Genomic DNA, 25,737 nt, shown 5'->3' with positions numbered 1-25,737 from the left:
GGCACTTTACATAGTTCCCTGAGCACCACCTAGAGTGGTCCCTCAGAACAGAGGCAGGAGTATATCCTGTTAACCACTGGGTATAGTGCTAAACCAAAAACAAAGTTGTAGTATATATAGAAAGTGGAATACAGTGCAGCAATAAAAAGGATTAAATTGATTCCATTGAAACCTGGATATATTTGGAAGTATCATATTAAGTGAAATAAGTCAGAGGGAGAAATGCTAATTGTTCTCACATACCTGGAGTTTTCAGAGTAACAAGACAGAGAAGGGAAAAAATCAAACGCTGATAAACTTTTGGTACTGGATCATAGATATGTTAATGCTAAGGAAAAAGAGGAGTGGGGTGGGGGCATGAAGAGGAAAACTTGCAATAACATATTTTTGGTATGGGCTAAGGGTTTTTGACATTTCAGTAGTTACAGAAGAGGTAATTATGTATATCAAAATCATAAGAGCCAACAGTAGTATAAGCATATGATCCAAACTATTCATCCATCTTTATCCATCTGGCTTACTTTAGCATAATAACCTATAGATTCATCCATGTTTCCATGTTGTTGCAGATTGAAGAACCTCACGAAGATCATGCTCACGAAATCCTGTTGATCCTTGAGTGGCTTGAGCGGTCTCAGTAACCTCTACATTCGTCCTATCCCTGAGATTTTAGAAGCCTCTAAAGGCTTCAGGGTCAGGGGAATGAGATTCAGCTGGTTGCTGGATTTGGCATATAGATACACCATGGGAAGCTTGCAAGGCTGTCACAGGTGGGCAGGAAGCTCTCAGTAGCTTGCAAGTTTCTCCCAAAGGGAAAAGTAGGTTATTCTGGGAGCTTGCTTTTAAATCTCTGGATGTTGGCCGTTAATGGGATTACACACACCTGGGTTCCTCTGCCAGTAACTTCATGCATGAGGCCTGTCCGAACATGTGGAGAGGGGCCTTGAGCATGGCTGTGGCTAGGTTCCGGTGGTCTTCGGCCACCAGACTCTGCTCGGGGCAGGGAGGGAAGCTGGAGCCCATCCCTTCCAAGGGCCCCGGGGAAGACAGCCAGGCATGCGGGCAAGAGACTCTCTGCATCGCTCTCTTCTGGGAGCTTGCTTTTAAGTCTCTGAATGCAGATCCAAACTATAATAAGTAATTTTTAAATGAGTTTGTTAAGGAGCTGGGGTGTGAATAATGAAAACTTGGGTCATTGGTGAGAACACATTGGCATTGAAAGTGGGTTTGTACCTGCAATTTCTTAAACTGAGTGCCTTAAGCTTTGTTATCAATAGTTTTATTAAACAAAGTGCCTAAATTTAATAATCATCATCATCAAATGAAGGTCAGAGAGATAGTACAGGGGTTAAGGAACTTACCTTTCATGTAACAATTACCAGTATTACATATGGTTCCCCACATACTGCCAGAAGTGATTTTTGAGCAGAGCTTGGAGTTAGCCCTGAACACAGCTGGGTGTGGCTAAATACCCAAGTCTGTTGGATTTCTTTGACAATGAGTTTGAAGAGAAATATTCAAAAATTAAAATTGGGTACAAATACATCAAATACCCAGGAATCAACAAAGATTATGGAAGACTTACATGTGAAAAACAAAGATTATGGAAGATTTACACGTGAAAAAATAGAAAAAAAGGTCCAGAGCACAGAGGGTAGGGGGTTTGCCCACCACGTGAACAACCCTGATTAGATTACCTTTATATAGGGATCCCATATATTCTCCCCAGCCTAACAGGAGTTATTCTGTGCACAGAGCCAGAAGTAATCCCTGAGAACTACAGATGTGTTCCAAAAACAAAAACAACAAAAGCAAAAAAAAATTAAACTAAAATTAAAGAAATAGAAGAAGATAAAAAGAAATAGAAAAACATCCCATGATCATTGAAAGATTTTAACTGTCAAAATGACCAAGTTACTCAGAGCATTATACGGATTCAATTCAATCCCTATAAAATTCCCAATGGTATACTTCAAAGATTTAGAATAAATGCTGTTAAAATTTTCAGGTAATCATAAAATTCCCTGAGTAGCCATAGTAATTGAGAAAAAAAGAATTTTGGGAGAACTGCAGCCCCTGCACTTAAATTATACTGTAAAACTATTGTAATCAAAACAGTATGGTACTGGAATAAAGCAGACGTTCAGGCAATGGGATAGAATTGAAAGCCAAAAGTGGACTCTTAGATGTTTGGACAGTTAATTTATGGAGAAAGAGTCAAGTGCTTCATGTTGAGGAAGGAAAGTCCTTTTAATGAATGGTGCTGATAAAATTAGATAGCCATATCCTAAAATAATGAAATGTACCATGCACAAAAGCAAATTAAAAGTTAATTAAAGGATCATAATATTGTACCAGAATCCAAGTAACACAATGAGGAAAACATAGAATTTTCCAGGACATGGATCTCAAAAGTATCTTCAATGATTTGACTAAATTGACAAAACAAAAACAAAACAAAATATAAACAAACAAAAAAACACAACAATGGAACTACACCAAACTAAAAAAAAATGGCAAGAAATTCAGGTTAAATGTAAAAGACACCCTATTGAACTAGAGTACAGTATCCAGGCAGCATCACCACCTATTACTAGTGAAATCAAAATAACAATGAAATATCACTTAATGTCAGTGAGAATATCACATATCTAAAAGACAAGAAACAATGTGTGTTGGTAGGGGTGCCCTTAGAAATAAATTCTTGATTTCCTTTTAGTAGGAATGCTACATAGTTCAACCTCAATGTAAAATAATATGAGAACTTCTCAAAAAAATCCTCTATTTCTATCAATTACAACCCTTGACATTTATTCCAAGAACATAAAACAATTAACTATAAAAGATAAACGCCTGTGTTCATTGCAGAAAATTTATAATAGCAAAGATATGGAAACAGCTCAAATGCCTGATGACAGATGAGTGGATAAAGTAGTACAATCAAAATGGAATATTACTTAGCTATATTAAGTCTTGATTTGTGCTTCGAAAAGGACAGAAGCAGATGGTGTCATATATAATCAAATACATTGTTGGGAAAAAGACAAATTTCAGATAATCCTACGGATTTTCAATCAGTGTTAAATAACAAAAAGTTTCTTATGATAACAAATTCTTGGAATTTGACCATAAAACTGAAGTAACCAAGTGCTGGGGCAAAAGGGCTTAGAAGAAAAAGGAAAAGGTGTACTCAGTGTATCATAATGAGAGTGGTGGGTGGTTTTTTAACACTAAACAGGTGGTGTCAGTACAGTAAATTTATACACCAAAAAACAATTTAGACACTATCATAGCTATGTTTTCAACTGCAAAAATACATAAGCTATACGAGAACACTTTCCTTCTAAAAGCTGCCATCAAGCAACCCTTGAAAATTTCACAGTCCTTCAAACTACAACTTATATCTAATAAATGAAATCAGTGCTGTCTTTTATTCTGTATCTATGCAAAGGAGAATGATGGAAAGAAGGTAAAAAACTGGTAACACTGGTACTCTAATAATATAGACCTGCTGAACTCTGAACACTATCATCCAGATCCAAGATATCAACCATTCATAGACCAATCACACTCCTGGACTTCACATTTAAAACATGATGGCTTAGACAAAATAAAATCAATGGTAGTAATCCAACACCTTAAGGATTTCTAAGAATAATAACTCATATCTTTGGTAGAATAATTCTAAAATCACTCTAAATATCAGAACCAAGCTTGAATAAATCATCTGAGTGAATCTGAAAGCACAAGTCATGTGGAGTATTACCAAGATCTTTTTCTAAAAGCCCCTTTGGTATAAGTTGTCTTTTTAAATAATTTTATGGAGATACCACTAAATTATAAATTTATATATTTCAGGTGTGAATAGTTACAAAAAACAATCTGACATGATTCGTTTAGTTTTCTACCATAAGTCTAATTCTATATTTTATGATAAAACTGATTTTTTCTTTAGCTTCTGATCTTCTGGTATCCAATCCATCTGAAGTATGAATATACTGTCGTAGAACCCTTTGGAAAGCAATTTTCCCATAACACCATCAAGTATGAACACACATATACATACATATATATATGTATTGGAACACATATATGTGTATATATGTATTCTATATGTGATACTACTATTTAATAGCCTCATATTTACAATATACACATCTGTCACAGATGCTTATTCAACCTATAAGGGTTGTGATGGAGATCAGACTTAAAAATAGTTTTTAGCAATGTTGAGTATAAATACCTGTAGAAAAGTATATCCAGAGATCAACTTTAATTCAGGAGTTTCGTTACTAATTAAAATATTTTCTAGACCATGTACTTCACATAAGATCCTGTTTTGGTTTTGGAACCAAATGCACTGTAACAAAACCTACAGAACGTACCAGATGATGCCTATCTAGATCCTGTCCTCCCTTGGGAAATACTCTGCCAGCTACAGCATGGTAAATAGAACTAAATCACAGAACTTTCATTGTTATGTTTGCAACAATCTTTCTGCGTTACTTCATGTATCCTTAAACAATTTTTCCAATTTTCTAAGACTTAATAATATTAAATTAATGCAAACTTTATATATTAAAAACCTTTCTGAAGACAGACTTCCTTCATTTAATCCTGCCAATGTTGAATCCCGGAAAAAATACCAATCAAAAAAAGTTGATTAATTAAGAAAAAAGGTACTTACAGCCAACCATCATCATGGCTACCGAAAACATCTTCTCCACATCTGTAGTAGGAGCTATATTTCCAAATCCTATGGTTGTAAGGCTTGTCATGGTAAAGTAGAGAGAGGACACGTACAGTGAATCTTTGCTGGGGCCTCCTTCCCATATCCCTGCACTGGTATTGTATCGATAGGGAGTTCCAATACTCAAGGCCAGCTGGTAGAGCCAACTGTCTATTTGGATAGTGTTCGTGACTTCATCGATGACCTCATAGTCCCCAATGCTGTACCAGATGCAAGCCAGCCAGTGGGCAACTAGTCCAAACACACATACGAGGAGCACAAGGACTGCTGCTCCATATTCGAGGTAATGATCCAATTTTCTAGCAACACGGCCCAGTCGCAAGAGACGCACCACTTTCAAAGAACTGAAGAGACTGCTGATTCCCTGAATGAAAGAAAAGAAATGACATGACACTTTCAGGAAACACTGAGGATATAAACAATATTTTATCTTAATGAACTTGATCAGTTATTGATATACTAAGGACAAATAAATAATATAGTACTGACTTTTACTCAACAAAAAGTTACTGAAATGATAGTTTTTCAGTCTTGATTCCTCTCCAAAATGAAACAAGCATATTTTTCTTTTATTAATGAATCACTGTGGGGGTACAGATACAGGTTTACATATTCTCGTGCTTGTGTTTTAGTCACATACAGCTTGAGTATCTATCCCTCCACCAGTGCCCATCCTCCACTGATGACCCCATCATCCCTCCCACCCACGGCCACTCCATCCCCCTTCCCACCCCCCAGCCTCTTTGGCAGGGCATTCCCCCCTGTTTCCTCTCTCCCTTTGGGGATTGTGGTTAGCAATGGAGGTCTTGGGTGGCCAATGTGTTCGGTCTATAGTCTGCTCTGAGCACGCCTCTCCCATCCCGAGCGGGTCATCCCACCACATTTTTGCTTGGTATTCCCTTCTCTATCTGAACTGCCCTTTCCCCCAGCAAAAAGGCAGATTTTTTGTTTTTCCTGGCTCATACCTGGCGATACACAGGGATTACTCCTGGCTCATGGACTCAGGAATTAACTCCTGGCGGTGTGTGCTCAGGGGACCATGTGGGATGCTGGGAATCAACCTGGGTCGACCTTGTGCAAGGCAAACACCCTGCCCACTGTGCTATCGCTCCTGACCAAAATAAGCATTTCTAAATGATTAGAGTAAATTTTTATTAGCTAATTAAAACGCAATTTTTTATTTATTGAGAGGTATGTAAATAGCACAGACAACAACCGAAGAATAAAGCTTAAATGTAATAACAAGAGGAAATAAATTAGGTGATAAATTGAAAATTTTCTTTCTATACAACTTTTAAAAGTTTCATTTATTTTTTTTTCACTTTTTAAAAGTAACTATGAGCAAAAAAGTTTCAAGAGAAGTTTATCAATCTTATTGGCAAGCAAATAGGAAATATTTCTGTGCATCTGGGGAGAAGGAAAATAATGTCACTGTTGATTCCACTATCTCTTGTTACTGTCATGAGAAGTACTAAATTTGCAGAGTTCTGGAAAAGTGAAAAGAGCTGAGTCTACGGTATATAGCCTATTAAATTCTATCATCCTCAAGCAATTGTCATTGGAAAGAATATCAAAAGCTAACAGCAATAAAATTCTTACTTTGTTGAGAAGCTTAAAATACCAAATATATCCAAATGGAAATATAGCAAAGGCCAGAGTTTCCATAAATGGGTGACGCAGGAAGTTAGCAAGATAGTTGTAGTAGCAGTGTGTGCAATTATGGGCACTTTATGTTTGGCAGCTTAAAGGTGGTAGATTTACTCAAGGGGAACTGATTTTTTTCTGAAATAGGATCAATAGGTCAAATGAGTTTAAAAACCTCTGGCATAGACTTTCTTCAATCAACAAACATCTTATGTTTTCTTTTTTTTTAAGTGCATATTAAACTATTGAGAAATGGGACAAAATATTCCTAAGGCAGGCAAGGTGGAGAAAGTAGCGATTCTGGAAGCCTCTTTTTCTTATTTTTTTAAAACTGAATCACTGTGAGAAATAGTTACAAAGCTTTTGTGTTTGAGTTTCAGTCGTACAATGATCGAGCACCCATCCCTCCACCAGTATACATTTTCCACCACCATTGTTCCCAGTGTCCCCCCTTTCCCAACCCTCCCCCTGCCTCAATTGCAGACAATTTCTCCCACACTCTCTCTCTACTTTTGGGCATTATGGTTTTCAATATAGACACTGAGAGACTATCACATTTGGTCCTATATCTACTTTCAGCATACATCTGCCATCACAAATGATTCCTCCAACCATCACTGACTCAGTGATTCCTTCTCTATTCCAGCTGCATTCTCCCTCAGCTCATGAGGCAGGCTTCCAACACTGGAGCAATATTTCTGGCCTTTCTGTCTACTGCCCTTGGGTATCAGTCTCATGTTATGTTATTTCACATTCCACAAATGAGTGCAGTTCTTCTATGTCTGTCCCTCTCTTTTTGACTCATATCACTTAGCATGATAACTATCTACTCATAAGCAAATTTCATGACTTCATCTTTCCTAACAGCTACATAGAATTTTATTGTGTAGATGCACCAAAGTTTCTTAAACCAGTCATCTGTTCTCGGGCGCTCAGATTATTTCCAGATTCTGGCTATTGTGAACAGTGCTGCAGTGAACATACAGGTGCAGATGTCATTTCTACAGTCCTTTTTTGCACCCTCAGAATATAGTTCCAGAAGTGGTATTACTGGATCATATGGAAGCTCACTGTATCACTGTTTCCCTGTCATCCCATTGTTCATTGATTTGCTCAGCGGGTGCCAATAACGTCTCCATTCCTCTCTGTCACGTGCTGATGTAACCCGATGGCATATTGGGGGCTCTTTTAGGCTCAGAAAAATGAGGACCATCATTGTTACTGTTTTTGGCATATTGAGTACAGCACCGGTAGCATCCCAGACTCCGGCATAATCCGTTTAAACAATCATAGTCAATTTATAATATTCCTAGTCATTTGTACAAACACAGTATGGGATATACTAAACTTAAAGGTTGTCTCTTCTTGGGGTCATCTCTGTGTATATCCCAGACTACAGTCCTCAGGCCAGCTTAGTCTTTTTTTTTTTTTTGCTTTTGAGTTTTGTTTTTTTTTTTTTTTTTTTTTTTTTGCTTTCTGGGTCACACGCGGCGATACACAGGGGATACCCCTGGCTCATGCACTCAGGAATTACTCCTGGCGGTGCTCAGGGGACCGTATGGGATGCTGGGATTCGAACCTGGGTCGGCAGCATGCAAGGCAAACGCCCTACCTGCTGTGCTATCACTCCAGCCACAGGCCAGGTTAGTCTTATCCCCAGTAAAGGGGTTAATTTCTACAGATGACACAGAACTGTCAATGCATCCACCAGTATGGCGGGGCACTGCAGTAAGAAGTGCTGGGGGTGGTGGGGGATAGCCAGACAGATCCAAAGTTTGGGGAGGCGGGGGCTCAGCCAGAGCAGCTCGGCAGCCGCAGTGCGTGCACTCAATGATCTGGCCCACTTCAAGCTTGCTTTTGGGGACTGGGCAGACCCAGTTGGTCCCGAAGTTGGTGCTGCGGGTCTGGATGCAGCGCAGGCAGCACAAGCTCTCGTAGCCCTGCTTCTTCCACTCGGCGTTAAGGTTCTTGTCCACATAGCCTTCCGCAATGCAGTTTTCATACAGCTCTCTGCTTATGGCTTTCTGCTTGTAAGGGAGGTTGAAAATATAGCGGATTTTCAGGTGGTGTATCGAGAAGATCGGCCAGAGGGAATCCACCTTCCTCTTTTCCTCATGAAGCTTCTGTTTCGGCTTCTCTCGTCTTTTGATCTAATTCATCCAAAGTTGGTTCAATCAGCTCCCAGCCATCTGGGGAAGCTTTTGACTTTAGGCATTTTCCCCCTACCAAAGAACTTGCAAGACCTTAGGATCTGGGTCCAGGAGCCCAGCAGGAAGCTCCCAGGTATCCTCTGGAGCGTCCAGAGACAGCTCCCAGTTGCGATGTCTTATTTAGGGCCTTTGCATCTTTCCACAACAGAAAGAGAAAAGAATAGGCAGAGGGCACCTGCAGGACTCAAGCATTCAGTGCTGGAGAAGCATCTCCCAAGGCCAGTTGGGCAAAGGACGGGTGGATGAAAGATGAGGGAATGGAGGAACTGGGCCCCTGGCTTGTCGATGTCAGTTTATTCCTCTCTCCTCCCCAGCATAGTCTGATCTCTCCCTTCACAGTGCAGTTGTAGTTTTAGTTGTAGTTTTGGTGGTAGTCCCAATCATCATAGGTCCGTCATCCTACTTTCCTAGTAGACCTCAAAGTCCTGTAGTTCTCCTCTCCCTACATATCATCTTCTCTCTGTCTTTGAAGTCCTCAAAGTCAAAAGTCTCAAAGTCATGGAAGCTCAATGTCTAGTTTTTGAAAAACTGCCCAAATTTTTTTCCAAAAAGGCATTTCCACCAACAAGAGTTCCTTTCTCCCCACATCCATGCCAGCACTGCTTGTTCTTGTTCTTTTTGATGTGTGCCAGTCTCTGTTGTGATATGATAGCTCATTGTTGTTTTGTTTTGCATCTCCCTGATGATTAGTGATGTAGATCATTTTTTCATGTGCCTTTTGGCCATTTGTATTTCTTTTTTGAGGAAGCATCTGTTCATTTCTTATCCCATTTATTGAGGGGGTTGGAGGTATTTTTCTTGAACAATTCTACTAAAGTTTTGTGTATCCTGGATATTAACCCCTTATTAGATGGGTATTGGGTAAATATTCATTCCTATTACATGGGCTCTCTCTGCATTTTAGTCACATTTTATTTAGGTATAGAAGGGAAGCCTCTTTTCTTATCATCACCTCCAAATATCATAGAGTCTTTGACTACCCCCCCCAATTCTCTCTCAGGGGAGAAACAAAAATTCTAATAGGATTCACTTTGAACTTAATTCTGACCAATACAGAGGCATTTGTTGGTGCAGCAGAACAGATACAGATATGACATTAATGAGACTAATAAGACTCAATTATGGCATCATAAAATTATTGACTGCTAAGGTACAAAGGGTCAAGAATACTTCACTATATTATGCTCTTTATGTTTGAGAAACAGAGAGAGTGTGTGTATGTATGTATGTGTGAGAGAGGGAGAAGGAAAGAGAAAATAGAGAAATAACAAGAAAGCTTTGTATAAGCAAGGATTAAAAAGAGCATACTCAACTTTCTGCCTCAACTTTGACATCTGTGGGATTGATTAATTTCAACTTTGACTCTCAATTGTGGCATTTGTGGCATATATGCGTCCTTAAACCCTCATTTTGTTCAAATATTTTCATTTTCAAAAAGGTAGCATTAATACAATTAAAATGATAAATTGATATAATTCAATGGCATGAGATGTCAAGGAGTCATAAAAATAAAGTTTGAAAGCTCTCAAAAATTGAAATAAGAGGGGACTAGAGAAATAAAACAGAAAGTATGGCACTCGCCCTCCATGCAGCCAATCAAAGTTTGATCACTTACACTGTACATGATTCTCTGAGCCCAGTCAGGAGTTACCCTTGAGCTCAGAGCCAAGAATAAACCCTGAGTTCCACTGGGTGTGGCCCAAAACCAATAAAATTTGTGTTGCTATATATATTGGGTTTTAGTTCTGTTTTTCTTCAGTGCTTATTTATTTACCAAAAAGCTTCATTTTATCACAAAAATTTGAGTGCACAATAAAGAAACTAAAATCATTCTATAAGGCAATGTGTATTCAACATCCAACCATTAACTACCAACCCACAGTCATTCTTATCCCATCTATATCTTTCTCTCTCTTATTTATTCAGAAGAAAATCTAAAACACCAAATAACATCATCCACAAATATCTAAAGAATAAAGACTTAGAAAAACATGGACACTGGGCTAGAGAGATGTACAGTGGTTAAGGCTTGCCTTGCATATGGCTGATCCAGTCTGATCCCCAGCTTTCCAAAAGGTCCCCCAGAACCACTAGGAGTAATCCTTGAGCATAGAGCAAGGAGTAAGCCCTGACCACAGTAGGGTGTGGCCTCAAAATAAAAATGAAATAAAAACAACATTATATGCCCACCAAAATGAACATACTAACTCATTTTTTTTCTAACAGCCATTTTTAAAATTTTATTTAAAGGACCATGGTTTACAATACTGCTGATGGTAGGGCTTCATGCATATAGTACTGCAACACCACACCTCCACGAGGGACTGAGCTTTCCTCTACCAGACACTGTCACTGTCATTTGTTGCTCATCGATTTGTTTGAGTGGGCACCAGTAACGTCTCTCATTGAGAGACTATTGTTACTGATTTTGGCATATCCAATACACTTGGGTAGCTTGCCAGGCTCTGCCATGCGGGCTTGATACTCTCCGTAGCTTGCCGGGCTCTCCGAGAGGGGCGGAGGAATCAAACTCGGGTCGGCCGCGTGAAAGGCGAATGCCCAACAGCAGTGCTATCGCTCCAGCCTCTACCAGTGTTAGCACAAAATATTAAAGGAACTGTGATGCTTCCCTTTAAATAATGTAGAGAGAAGTCATTTCTACCTGAATCCCCATTTCTGAAACAACTTGAAACAAAGAGAAGAAAAAATGGAGAGCAAATATTGATTTCCATTCCAACTAAAACAGTGGTAACTGAAATAAGATGAATCTATGACAATAAGGCTCAAGCTATTGAATGCAGCTGCTCTGGATTTCACTTAATCCAAAACAAACAAAACAAAACAAAACAAAATCATGGTTCTATAGTCATCGTCAACACTAATATTTTTTTCAAAATATTCTGTGAATCATAAATCCATATCATAAATCCTCTGCCATGGGTCGCATGATATTCATTTTTCCTCTACTGTAGTCAACTCACTAGTGATATTTTTCAAAAATCATTTTCTAGGGCATTTTTTTCTATTCTTCTATTATCTGTTAGGTTTCTCAGCATGATTTCCTTTAGGCCTCTTTGGATTGTTACTGCATATCTTCTGCTGACTTCTATATGCAAATCAGCCACAAGCCCATTTACTGGCACAAAATCTCTCCTGGTTTCGTCATAAAAATTCCTGCCGTATCTTTCCATTTAGAAGTCTCATAGGTGGCTGAAAGGTAAGGTCCCAAAGGGAATCCTTTGTTCCTCCTGAATTAGCTCTCCATCTCAAACACTGAAAATGGTATCATTATCTACCCAGTCCCTTAGACTTTCACTTCCTCCCTTTTCTTGCCAGATCTATACAGCTATTAAACACTAAGGCTCTTACTGTTTAAAATGCCTAAGTACATAGTACAAATGTCTTCATGAAACTCTCAGAAATTTTCCTTTGGTCCTAGTCTCAAGGCCATACCTTGCTCATTATGACTTGTGTGGTTGTTTTTTTCTTTTTCAAGAATAATTTATTTTGTTTTCATTTCTTTAAATCTAAATATAATACGAAATAGACTACTTGCCTGGAATTTTTTATATCATATAGATCTAGTCTTGTTTCCTCCCACCCCTAGATATAAAATCTCTAGTTATAGTTTATTGCTTCCAAGATTAAATATTACTTCACTATTAAGATAGATAAAGCCACTTAAGCATTATCATGCCTGCCTTGTCAGTATTTCTCCTACCAACCTCTGCTCATATTCTCTTTGCTTTGGCCATGTACAGCTTTAGAGTACCCAGAATGTTGCATACCACACTCTACATTGTTTTTTTCTACTTTAAGGACACCTCCAGCTCACTTTCTTGGTGGCTAGGGTCTTACAGTTTGATAAACATTCTGCCCATAGGGTGCATTTCCTAACAGATTCTCGTTCTCTCCATCACTTTCATTGCCATATTCTCACTCTTTCTCTCATTTGAGAGCAGCCTGTCCTTCTTTTGAATTATTGTAATTCTTTATAAATTTCTATTATAACAATCATTATGATAATATTTTATTACATGCCTCTAGCTACATGAATGATGTTCCAGGAATCTCAAAACTTCTTGATTAGTATATCTAGAATTGTTTTCAAAACTTACCATATAGTTATGACTTAAAGTGGTCAGTACCTCAACAACAGCCACAGAATTACACACAGAAAGTGTGAGTGAAGTGAATTTGGGGACTTCTAGTTATTAACAAACTAAATGATTTAAAAGCATAAGGTAGAAAAAGAGTCAATGCAACTTTGATTTATACTAATAGAACTATGGCATTCAGTAAGAAAAGAAATAATTTCCCTGAATTTCTTTACTTACCAGGACACAGTTGTAAAAGATATAGAATATATACAAAAAGAAACATCAAAAAAGATTTTTAAAGTATTCCTTGTTAGAAAACATAGAAGAAAATTGAAAATGGGAGACAGGGACACTGCATTACAACTGTGGGCAAGTACACAGGGCAGTAGTAATATTGAGTTCATTATATATAATCCTAAAGCAGATAAACTGAATCATCATTGGAGCTATAGGGATATAAAAAAGAAAACTTCCAACAGATTTGTGACATACACTTCCACTCAATAAATGAACCAGAAAGCAAGGTCTTTCATTGTCAGTTGCAAAAGAGAGACAAGGTGATATTAACACTAAATCTTACTATGCACCAGATGGTCTTCTCAAAGTTTTATATGTATTAGCTAATTTAATCTGTGTCCTAAAATTCTATTATACTGCAAACCAAAGGCAAATAAATAACATTTAATTTTTAAAAACTATATGTGGAAAAAAATTCTACATGGTATGTTTTATTATTAAGAACGTAACCCTAGAAAGATTAAGTAATTTGACTAAATTTATGCAGATGGTAAGAGAAGCCACGACTTAAATATAAGTTCCCTGGTCTTAAGCACTTCACTATCTGACTCTACTCTGAAATTGGCTGTTTCAGGAGCAGATTTTTTAATTTAACCAAGCATATTAATACCTGAAATATTTGTTTCAATGTGCTCATTTTCTACATGACTGAATAAAAGATATTAAATACTTAGTCACTCTCTCAGTCCCTCTTGAGAAAAGCAGTGTCCTATAAGAGTAGTCTATGGAGGCCCTAGAATTCTGATAATCTGGACCAATTCATCCCATTCTCATAAAAGCATAATTCTGTCTCGATTGATCATATCAGTTTTCGACAGATTGAACAGCTTGTCCTAAGTCATATAACAAGGAAAAAATGACAGCACAACTCAAACCTAGTTCTTCCTTTAGTGGTAAGCTTTAATATAGCATAAGCACATAGGTTTTCAGTGATGTAAGTCTGAAACTTATATTAATAGTATAAATTCTATAAGAGCATATATTATAAATTTGCTAATAATAAATTTAGTAATAGTCATATAGCACTATTGCTTTAATTAACAAAAACAAATTCCCAGTTCATCAAATTCTTAGTGCTTTCCCCTTAAGAACTGCTATTCATTCTTCCTGTTCTTGCCCTAATAATCAGAGTAATATAACTTTCCTAAAAACCAACATTAATGACATCCTCCAGAGGTTCATCATAGGTACTGGATTAAGCCCAAATTTCAAGGACTTCAAGATGTACAATCTCATCTCTGAGTACACCAACCAGGTTAATTCCTACTAGGCCTTTGCATCGCAAAAGTGTTTCAGTCAAACCAAAATACATTTTGCTCCCAAATATAATCCCAAAGTCCCAACTATGAAAGTGTTATTTTCCATTACACCAGAAACTGTTATTCAAAGTGAGTAATACACAAATAGGTAAAGTTTGCTTTACACGAAAAACTTGTACTTTAATTAACTTTTCATTGTTTCGTGACAAAGATAATTCCATGCAATGAAAAATAATAAAAACTCGATGTAAAATGACTTAGTTTTAGAATGCAATGAAATACTTAAAATTTTGAATCAATCTAAATGTCAATCTCTAGGAGAATGGATAAATATAGCAATCCGCTCAACATAATATTTTCAAACAAACAAAAGAATCATATAAAAACCAAGAATAAATCAATAAGGCATCATATTGAGGAAAAGGGAAACAGTATATGTTACATTATTCCATTTATTAAAAGTTTTTAAATGCCCAAAAGGAAAGAAAAGTGCCTGCCATAGAAGTAGGCAGGGGTGGAGGGGTGTGGTGGTGGGAGGGAATCTGAGGACACTGGTGGTGGGAATTTTATGCTTGGTGAAGGAACGGGCTTGACAAAATTATATGACTGAAACCCAATCATGAACAAATTTGTAACTGTGTATTTCACTGTGATTCAACAAAAAAAGAATAGAAACTTTTAAAAGTAAAAAAAAAATACTGCCTTAGAGGCAGGCAGGGTGTCTAGGGTGGGGGATCATGGGAGGAAACCTGGGGACACTGGTGCTGGGAAATGTATACTGGTGAAGGGATGGGTCTTAGAACACTGTATAACTAAAATCCAATCATAAACAGCTTTGTAAAGGTCTATATCCCAGTGATTCAATAAGAAAGTTTCAAAAAAACGAAAAATATAAAAGTTTTTTTAAAATGCAATTATTCTATGGAATTAGAAATCTAGTGGTTCCTCTCATTACTGTAGGGGCAGTGACCATGAGAATCATGCAGGGGACTACAGGGGATGAAATATTATGTTCCTAATATGACCACTAATTATTAGTTGCTTGCTTCATGAAAATTCCCTTAGGTCTACATTTATAATTTTCTTTCTTTAGCTATGTTATATTTAAACACATATTTTTAAAAATCCTTCATAAAACACAATAGTCATTGTTGTGTTGGTAGATTAACATTTCACCACAGTGTATAGTTTAGATTAATGACTTATTTTGCATCATATAATTTGTGGGAACGTCATATTCAATAGTTTCTATAATAAGAGATTTTCCTTATGATTCACCCTCATAACCTTTAGTTTGGACTACAAATTGTATTTAATTCTGGGGTAGGGGCTTTAATTTTACTACATGACACACTGAATACTTTCACAGGCAAACCTTCAGAGGCAACCACACACAAAAAAACAAAACTATTTCTGCACTACCACCTTTTTGTCAAGTTGATTCTATACTTTCTACTGATTGTATGTGCTCATTTGTTGTATGCTTTATTTTGCTCCAGATTTTCTAATGTCTCTAGGTCCTCTTCAGTACACCAACGGCTTTATGCCTTTATCAACCTCTGAGCTATTAACCACACATCCCTAGGGTTTCACCGGCGGAAGTGAATATCAAACACATCAAACACATAACAGAACACAGCAGAGTTAATGGAGAACTTTGAGTCATCAGTGTACGTCTTTTCTAGCCAATTTCCATATCTGACAAGCCACTCAAGCCACACTAGCCTAGAATAATATCCAGGAAATAACTCTACATTATTAACTTTCAAAGATTTTTGACAAGTTGTAAAATAAATATGAGATATTATCAGCACATCATGCAATGATAAAGTCATTTAAAATACAAACATCTTCTCATCCAATCATTAATAATTATAGTAGGTAGGTGGCTCAGTCAATATTCTTTCCCTTCCATGCTTTTTAAACAGGAAAGGGATGACTAGAGAATCTTCTGGTTCAAGAATAAATACAATTAAAACAGATTGATAGGCCAAGTATATGGTTATGATAGTCAGTTGCATATGTTTTTGCCTATAACATACATTGGCACAAGATGCTGGAGTAAACTGATTACTAGAAAATGACGTGGTCATTTTTGTCCTTGTATTGTTATCTGTTAGTAATATGACTTTGTGACCTTTCTCATTAAGGGAAAGTTTCTATTTCTCTGACCCTTAGGTTCAGACTGGTATAATGACTTGCTTTGATCAACATGATGCAATATCCAAAAGAATGTTGTACCAGTAAGACTAAACTTCAAGATTTGCCTTCTCATGGTCTTGGAATTCAGTCTTAGTATCATGTGAAGTAGACTTTCTAGGTATTTTTTTAGGGTATGAAATCATAAGACCAATCCTCTGAGTCTCTCATTAGACTGATTTTAGACCACTCAACCACCAGCCAACTCAGGCTAAAGAAAGAGGCATGGATAAACTTAATTTAAATATGACAAAACTAGCACGAATCAGAAAGACTCATTTGAACCAAGAATTTGTGGCTTAAAGAAAAGGTGACAGTAATTATTCAAAAAGTACTAGGTAGCTTGTCATACACTAAAAAATGAGTAGATACAAATGAGAAAAATGCACATATTTCATAAATTTATGTGTACAGGAAGTCATGGTAGACTTGGGCATAATATAGATACCTACTTGATACAGAAGTTCTATTCTAATAAAATATTTCAAGAGGATACATTATGAGAAAATTAAATAAAATTTTTACACAATTATAAGTTATTATTAGCTCTTAATATCAAGAAATCTTTTTTTCGCTTCTCACAGATCCATGCCACTGAACATTCAGTGAAAAGTGAAAAATAAAACATATTACTTCAAAAATATCCTAAATATTTCTTAAATAAAATTTCACCTAAAAGCTTGTAATCACCATAGGAAATTTCAGTATCCATGTGAATATCTCTTCAAATAACCTGACTTCACAATTCTTTTCACCAGTTTATTTCCAGCAACATTTCAATGTCTTCCCACCCCAGTGTTCATATCCTAAACCCTTTTCTTACTGTAAAATCTTGAATCAATTTGATCATTTCTTCTCTGTTGAGTTAAACAATCCAATTACACCAACCAAAATGGCTCAACCTTTTTGAATTTATACTCCACTGATAAATATACTTTAACATAAACTGCTAACCATTCTCCACATTCTTCCAATGTGGCTCCCAAAATTTCAATAACACCTAAACCTTCCTTTATCATCATCTCTACTTATATTTATCAAATTCCAAATTCTGACTCAACTGTCAGTTTTCCTCATGCCTATGCTAATACTGCTAAAAAAATAAACAATAAGGTATATTGATTCCATTGTAAATTCATTGTCACTGAACAATAATAATAGAGGGATACCATTATTACACCTAGCAGCGTTTAGGAGGACCATATGTGGTGCCAGTGATCAAACCAAGGTTGGTTTTGTGCAAGGCAAGTGCCTTATCTTCTTTACTATCTCACTGATATATATTTTTGAAATAATTACTTAATTCATCATAGAATAAAGCAATAAGTAAATTTCTCACAGCAAAACCTCACTTCTCCAATACTGATATTTTAATTACTAATTATATTTAATCTTCACAGGCACCACCAAAAAAACCCAAGTAATTGAAAAAGGAATAATAATAAACTCTGCTTTTAATAATAACTGAGGTTTTATTCTAGATTTGATACATGAATCACCATGTAATCCATTTACATTTCCTTTTGTAGAACAAAATTTAAAGACTGAAAATTACATTTGTAATCTAAACCCCTAACCCAGATAACAAATTCTATTGCTTCCTTCTAATCAAAACTTACTTCTGCAACTCATGTTACCAAAAAAAATCCATGGGGAAATAATCTTAATTACTCCATGCATTAGTTAGCATGATTCAGTAGATGATCTGAATTTAAATAACTTAACACATTTATGTGCTGATGAAAACTCTGTGTGTTAGAAAAATTGGAAGAAAGAAAAGGAAAGAATGAGAAAGAAAGAGAGGAGAAAAAGAGAAAGAGAAGAAAGAAAGAAAGAAAGAAAGAAAGAAAGAAAGAAAGAAAGAAAGAAAGAAAGAAAGAAAGAAAGAAAGAAAGAAAGAAAAACAAAGAGAAAGAAACAGAAAAAGAAAGAGAAAGAGAAAGAGAAAGAGAGAGAGAAAGAGAGAAGGAAAGAAGGAAGGAAGGAAGGAAGGAAGGAAGGAAGGAAGGAAGGAAGGAAGGAAGGAAGGAAGGAAGGAAGGGACGGAGGGAGGGAAAAAGAGAGGGAGGGAGGAAGGAAAGAGAAAGAAAGAAAGGAAGAAAGCAGGTAAATGATAGCTAGATAAATAAAAATAGACAAAGAGTATATATCTATTTTCAGCAATATCCAGATTACATTTAAAGACTATTTTTCTATGGTACATCTACTCAATGAAATACTACGCAGACAAAAAAAGAGATGAAGTCATGAATTTTGTTTAAAAATGGATGACATAGAAATGCTTGAATCTGTAACTGTACCCTCACTGTGACTCACTAATTAAAAAATAAAATTAAATAAATAAATAAATAATAAAAATAAAGGAATGACATAGAGAGTAGCGTGCTGAGTGAAATGAGCCAAAAGGAGAGGGACAGACAGAGAATGACTGCACTCATTTGTGGGATATAAAACAAATAGTGTGAGATTAATATCCAAGAACAGGAAAAACAGGGGCCAGGAGGACAGGTTAATGGTTAAAGTGGTAACGGGAGAGCAGAGGGCAGTTAGTATAGAGAAGGAACCACTATGACAATAATAATTGAAAATAATCAGTTTTTCCTATATATATATAGAGAGAGGAGGAATCAATATATATACATATATATATACACACATATATGGGCTGGAGTGATAGCACAGCGGGTAGGGCATTTGCCTTGCACGCAGACGAGCCAGGTTTCGTCCCGGCTGATTCCTCCGCCCCTCTCGGAGAGACCAGCAAACTACCAAGAGTATCTCACCCGCATGGCAGAACCTGGCAAGCTACCTGTGGCATATTCGATATGCCAGAAACAGTAACAACAAGTCTCACAATGGAGGCATTACTGGTGCCCGCTCGAGCAAATCGATGAGCAATGGGATGACAGTGATACAGTGATATATATATATACATATATATAATAAAACCAAATATATATACATACATATATATAAAAAACAAAAAGTAAATATTTTTTAAAAATTTTAGCCACTGATTTACCATGCTGCAAATGCTAGCGTTTAATGAATACAATGTTCTAACACCACTTCTTCCACCAGAGTGTTCCTTTCCCTCAACCATTATCTCAGCCTACAGACTCCCACACCTCTCCCAGGCCATTCCCCTCCACCCCATTCACCTCTTGTGGTAAACCCCATTCTGTAGACCATTGCTCAGGTTCTATTGCCTTTGGTCACTTGTTATTCCCTAACAATGTTTCTTTATGTACCACGTATAAGAGAAATCATTCTTTATCTGCCCATCTCCTTCTATCTAACTTCATTCTTCATGGTACTCTTCAGATCCAGCCACATAGCAACAAATTGTATAATTCCATTTTTATAGCCAAATAATATTCCATAATATCTTAATCTGGTCACTTTGATCTGTTTTGAATACTTGAGTTATTACCAGATTCGGGGTACTGTGAATAGTGCTTCAATGAACAATAAGAGCATCAATGTCTTTTTGAATAGTTTTTGGCCCTGGGGATAGATGCATAGAAACAGAATTGCTGAGATACATAGAAGCTCAATTCTTGTTGTTTTGAAAAGTGTCCATATTTCTTTTGAATGTTATGAACAATTCAACATTCCCAGTAGCAGCGAATTAGTGTTCATATCTCCCCCACACACACTCTGACCATCCATGTCAACACTGCTTGTTTTTGTTCTTTCTGATGTTGCAAAAATTTCTAAATACTTTTATTTTTATAATCAAAGAACATTCTTTTCAAGTTCTTGGGAGCCATCCACTTGAAATGTAATCATCAATTTGAAATGTACCGAGGTGCAAGAGGTGCACTCCGGGCCTCACACATGCAAGGCATGTTCTGCTTCAACACTTGAATTATGACCCCAGCTCTTCTTCCTCAAAATTTTTAACAAAATCTAGTGCAATTTCTCTTTAACCTACCCATGAAAAACAGGGTAGAATTATTCGTATGGATATTGCTATAGTTCCAAAATTTATAATAAAGAAGTAGCTAAAGAAATATATTTTAATTGAAAGATGCATGAAATCACTACAGATACTTGATGACTTTGTTTTGTTTTGTTGCACTTAAATAACAGAAAAAGTACTTCTTGGACCATTCCTTCATGATTTCTAATATAGTACTCCATCTAAAAATTCCATAGAACTCTGCACTCAGGAATTACTCCTGGCTGTGCTCGGGGCACCATATGGGATGCTGGTGAGCAGACCTAAGTTGGCCACGTTCAAGGCAAATGCCCTAAGACCCTAGCCCCCTAACAACTGTACTGTCACTCCAGCCGCTCTGTCACTACTTTTTTAAAAAGTAGATTGTAACCAAAATGGGAACAAGGGAGGCATCTCAAGAACACTGAAAGTTCTATTTATGTGGATTTCAGTACATAGATGTTCTCTGTGAGAATTCACTGATTGTATGCTGAAAACCACAGGTATATTATATTCTGAATAAGGTGCATAGCTTTTACTCACCAGTAGTGCTATGGGTATAGGAAGATGAAGGGCCCGCATTTAAACTCATGCTCTACCACCTTTTATTCTTGCTGAGCACAAATAAAATATTTTTTAAAGTCTGTGATTCTATTTTAAAGCTCTGATTTCAATACATCACTGGAACCGGTAGTATACTTAAAAATCTATGTGTAGTACAAAAAAAATTTTTAAGAACTAAACTCCAATGTTAAAAGGGCCCAGGCTGCTCCCATGATACCCGGCTCAGTACTGCCTCAGCAGTATCCTGGAGACCATGTGGTACCAGGAATTCAATCCTGAGTATCTGCATGCCAAGCATGCACTCCAGCCTCTAAGCTACCTCCTAACCCCTGCATCTTTTAAAGATAGAAAACTTATCTTTTAGGTAAAAGATATGACATATAAAAAAGAAATCCCAAATCTAATGAAAACAGAATACTAAAGTTTAGCTGTTAAAATGTGCCCATTAGACAATATAAAACTACCTTCAAATACCTGTTCAAAAACTGATTACAAGAAAGGTACTCAAATGTAAATGAAGGTAAATTACAATTTTATGAATGGTAAAATATAAAAGAGCTTTAACAGATTATTAACAAAATATTAACAATCTACTCATTCCATAACTTTAAAGTGTTTTTATTACAAATACTGTTAGTATAAGTATAATGAGATTGAACCACAAAACATGTAAGCATTACAGTCTTCTAAGACAATGCTACCTCAATAAAAATAATTTTTTACAAGTATTTTAAATTTAAAAGTATTTTAATTAACATTAAGGATATACCTTTATCATATACTCTCTCAAGTTTATGCACATGGAAATTTTATTGGCTAACTATGATTACTTTTCTGCCCACATAGATAAAACTATTAAATAGATTAAACATAATTTCTCAAATTTCAATATAGAACAAAAGAAGCATAATTATCCTAAAAAAAGTGCTAGCAGGAACACACTTGCCTACAAAAGTTTTGCTAACCTAACAATTTTCAATTATCATAAAATAATTGTACAATTCCGGTCTCTAAGCCTCTACACTCAGTCATGTGGCCAAAACAACAAGAACTCAAACAAAAGGTTTTGAGTGTGGTCATTTACAGCTCATTCTAGAATAAATAGAAGATAGAGATAGCTGATTTGTAATGAAAAGTAGCATTTTCTTGGGAAAAAAGTGCAAATTAGGCATTTGACTATATGCTCCAAATTTGCATCTATAATGTTAACAGAGCAAATAAGTTTGTTCTTAGGTTGAAATCACTACTGATAAGTATTTCAGTATCAAGTATCACAAGATTTGATCTTACAGAATTTTTTGCAATTCACAGAGATTGATCATATTATTTTCTCTGTAGGATACAATGCAAGTATATAAATGAGAGTTAACTGGCAGGTATAGGAAACTTGTAATCTGGAATTAAAAAGCTTCATAAATAAAATTCATTCCACACTCTAGATATTGATAACTAACAACTTACTTTGTATATTAATATAACTTTGCCCTACTCCTATTTTGTTTAACATGATAATTTTGGTCAAGGACAATCCTGCCCAAGCAAATTGTTTGCTTTTTCATAACGGGAATTTTCCAGAGAGCAATGAACTCTTTAGTAGAAAGTATCAACTATTTATGCCTAATATGCTTTGAATCAGTTTCCTCAAAATCCTCTTACTGTTCCCAACAATACTGAAATATTGTATCATGGTTTTTGAACATTACCTCATCCTAATAAAGCCAACTCTCTAATACCTCCCCGATTTGAACAAGCCACATGAAATCAACCTTCCAGTAGCAATAAATTATCACCTGTGCTTCTCAGACACACTCGCAAAGCTTTGTGAAATAATGCTTTTTTAAATCACTGTCATCACTGTCATCCCCTTGCTCACTGATTTGTTTGAGCGGGCACCAGTAACGTCTCTCATTGAGATACTTCTTGTTACTGTTTTTGGCATATCCAATACGCCCGGGTAGCTTGCCAGGCTCTGCTATGCAGGCTCCATGCTCTCGTAGCTTGCGGGGCTCTCCGAGAGGGGCAGAGGAATCAAACACAGGTCGGCCGTGTGAAAGGTGGAAGCCCAACCGCTGTGCTATTGCTTCAGCTTTTTAAAATAATACTAAATAATCAACTCTGCTTTATTCTATCTTGGACTATATTGCTAATATAGAAACCCAGCTTTGATGGCTACTGTTCCACTAAAACCAATGCCTGAACACAGGTACAGCTTTTTTGGAATACAACAGAGATAAATTAGAATTCTACTGTTTAGGTACACTTATGGTATAGCGTCCTCATCATTTTATTTATAGTTCATTAAAATAACATATTTCCTTATCAGTTTCCTTGAAAATAATGGATTTTCATGATAAAATTATCGTGTTGACTCTTTACCTAAAGTGTCTAAGAATGAGACTTGCTAAAGATAACAAACTTCAGGATCAACACAAACACATTTGTTGTGATTTAGTGTGCTAAATAAAAACATATAGTATAAGAAAGAAAAGGAATAAGAAACTTAGAATATCCTTCAAAGAAAAATGAGAAAATTATGTATTCTCAAGTCTGAGAATAACCACTGTGTACGAAGAGAGTAAAAAGTAACTTCTAAGCAAATTTTCATTGTTATTTAAGATAAAAATGGTGACAGTACATATATTGCAATAAATTTAAAACCACTTTATATTCATAAAATAATTATTTCATAATGCTTAATTAAGAGCATTTGTCATGAACAAACATCAGTAGAGAAAGATTTCATTGCATGTATGCAATTAAAATCAAAAAAAGAGCTTGATTTCTATTTCATTGTTTGTCACTTCCTATCCTGCCAGAGGAGCTAATTCCCTCAATTAGGCTGAATACTTTGTCTCCATGGACGCTTATGTAAAAGAATTCACTCCTGGAAATTCACCAGCTATTTCACAACACAGAATACTAACCACTATACAAATACGCAGAGCTACAAGGGACTTGTTCATCAGATATTTCAAATATAAGGATGTCTATGTGTTAATCTGTATTATCCGACCTCAATAAAGCATCTGTAAGTTTCTACCTAGAAAACCTCAGTTAATAATCATCATCTTCCAGTTTGGAACCAATGGCTGACTCTTACCCATTCTTCAAAAGACATCATCTCTTCTTCTTCTATTGACTCCTACTTATACCTTGTATAATTTAAGATAATTTTTCTTTTACTTAGAAGATGAGTTCATTCGGGTTCAGTGACCATGCCTTATTTATTTTTGTATTCATTTCTCTTTCAATTCTTTTTACTGTCAATGAGAAGTCCCAGTTTGAGAACTTAAAGCCCAAGAAAATCCCTGAACTTGTATGAAAAACTGACAGTACAGGTAATCTTACTTAAATATTATATACATGAGACAATAGAGTATTCATGGAAAGAAACATATGCAAGGACATATTGTCATAGGTCTCAAAGGACAATGCCCTATTAGGTATAAATAGAAGCCCTATTATGTAGAAATAATTAAGGCTATTGCACAAAATTTGTCTACTGGCCCTTTCTTTCCTATTATTAACAGGAAGTAGGCATATTGATTTATTGTGTGTATTAATTTTAATTTTATTGTAGTTCAGGTAACATGGTTACAATCATGTTAACACTTGGTTTTAATATAATTTCTGCAACTTCTCCACCACCAAAGTGCCCAAGACCCTCCCACATTGTTCTTATGTTATTTCTAGTCCAACTTCTTTCTCCCACCAAGACCCTCACTGCTTGGGAATCTCAATTTTACAATCAAAGGACAAACAAGGGCTTTTCATCTTTTGAAATGGTCTATTCCCTTGTGCTTTCTCACTATAAACCCACAAAGGAGCAATGGCATCCATTATTGTCCTTCTCCCTCTGATTTATTTCACTTAACATGATGTCTTCAATTCTATTCGGGATGCAGTAAACTACAAATTTTTATCTTCTCTTATAGCCATATAGTATTTCATTGTGTATAAATCCATTCATCAATTGGTAGACATTTGGCATGTTTAGATGTTTTGGCAAATATACTTTGTGCTGCAGTGAACATAGGATGTATGCACCATTCTGAATTAAAAATTTATGTGTTTGATGGATAGATGTAAAGAAGTGGAATTTCTGGGTCATGTGGAAGCTATATACCTTTTCCTGAGAAATATACATACTGTATTCTACAGAGACTGAATTAGACAACATTGCCACCAGCAGTGAAGGAGGATTTCTTTTTTCACTAGATCCCCACCAATAGTGTTTTTTATTCCAGCTTTAAAAAATTATATATCTGTGTGTTTATATATATAAATACATATATATTTGTTAGCATGAGATGACATCTCTAATTGCCATTTTGATTCATATTTCTCAAATACATTGAATACAATTTCGTGTGCTACTAGCCATACCTATGTTTTTTTCAGGGAAATGTATTGTCACACCTTCCCATTTTTTGATGGAATTATTGTTTTTCTGTTGTGCTTGAATTTTGTGGCTACATATCTTGGTTATTAACCCATGGATATACAAACAGTTCCTTCCCTTTGGCTGTTATTTTTTAATTTTGGGTGGGAAGGTTCAGGGCTTACATCAGGTGGCCCTAAGGGAAACTTATACAGTACTGGGTGCTTGAACTGGGGTGAGCTATATATAAAGCCAGCACCTTACCAACTTACCTCTTCTGCCCATGGCTTTTAATTTGAACCCAAGTTTCTTTTGACATGCAAAACCTTTTTAGTTTTATATGATCCCATTTATATGTTTTTGGTTTTATTTTCTTTGCCAATTAAGTTA

At 36.1% G+C, this 25,737-nt stretch overlaps 1 protein-coding gene and 1 pseudogene across 1 annotated transcript in view; both read right to left on the bottom strand.

Annotated features, from left to right (window-relative positions):
- Positions 1-25,737, bottom strand: part of KCNH5 (potassium voltage-gated channel subfamily H member 5) — a 349,253-nt gene that overhangs the window by 214,621 nt on the left and 108,895 nt on the right. The window contains exon 7 of the mRNA XM_004612371.2: positions 4,688-5,114. Coding sequence (XP_004612428.1) covers positions 4,688-5,114 — 427 coding nt within the window. The remainder of the gene's footprint in view (positions 1-4,687; positions 5,115-25,737) is intronic.
- Positions 6,468-25,632, bottom strand: LOC105943145 (protein BUD31 homolog; annotated as a pseudogene).

The sequence above is a fragment of the Sorex araneus genome, chromosome 3 (genome assembly GCF_027595985.1).
Source record: "Sorex araneus isolate mSorAra2 chromosome 3, mSorAra2.pri, whole genome shotgun sequence".
NCBI classification, from domain to species: domain Eukaryota; kingdom Metazoa; phylum Chordata; class Mammalia; order Eulipotyphla; family Soricidae; genus Sorex; species Sorex araneus.
Note: the sequence above shows the minus strand (reverse complement) of the source record. Positions and strands in the feature narration are given on the sequence as shown.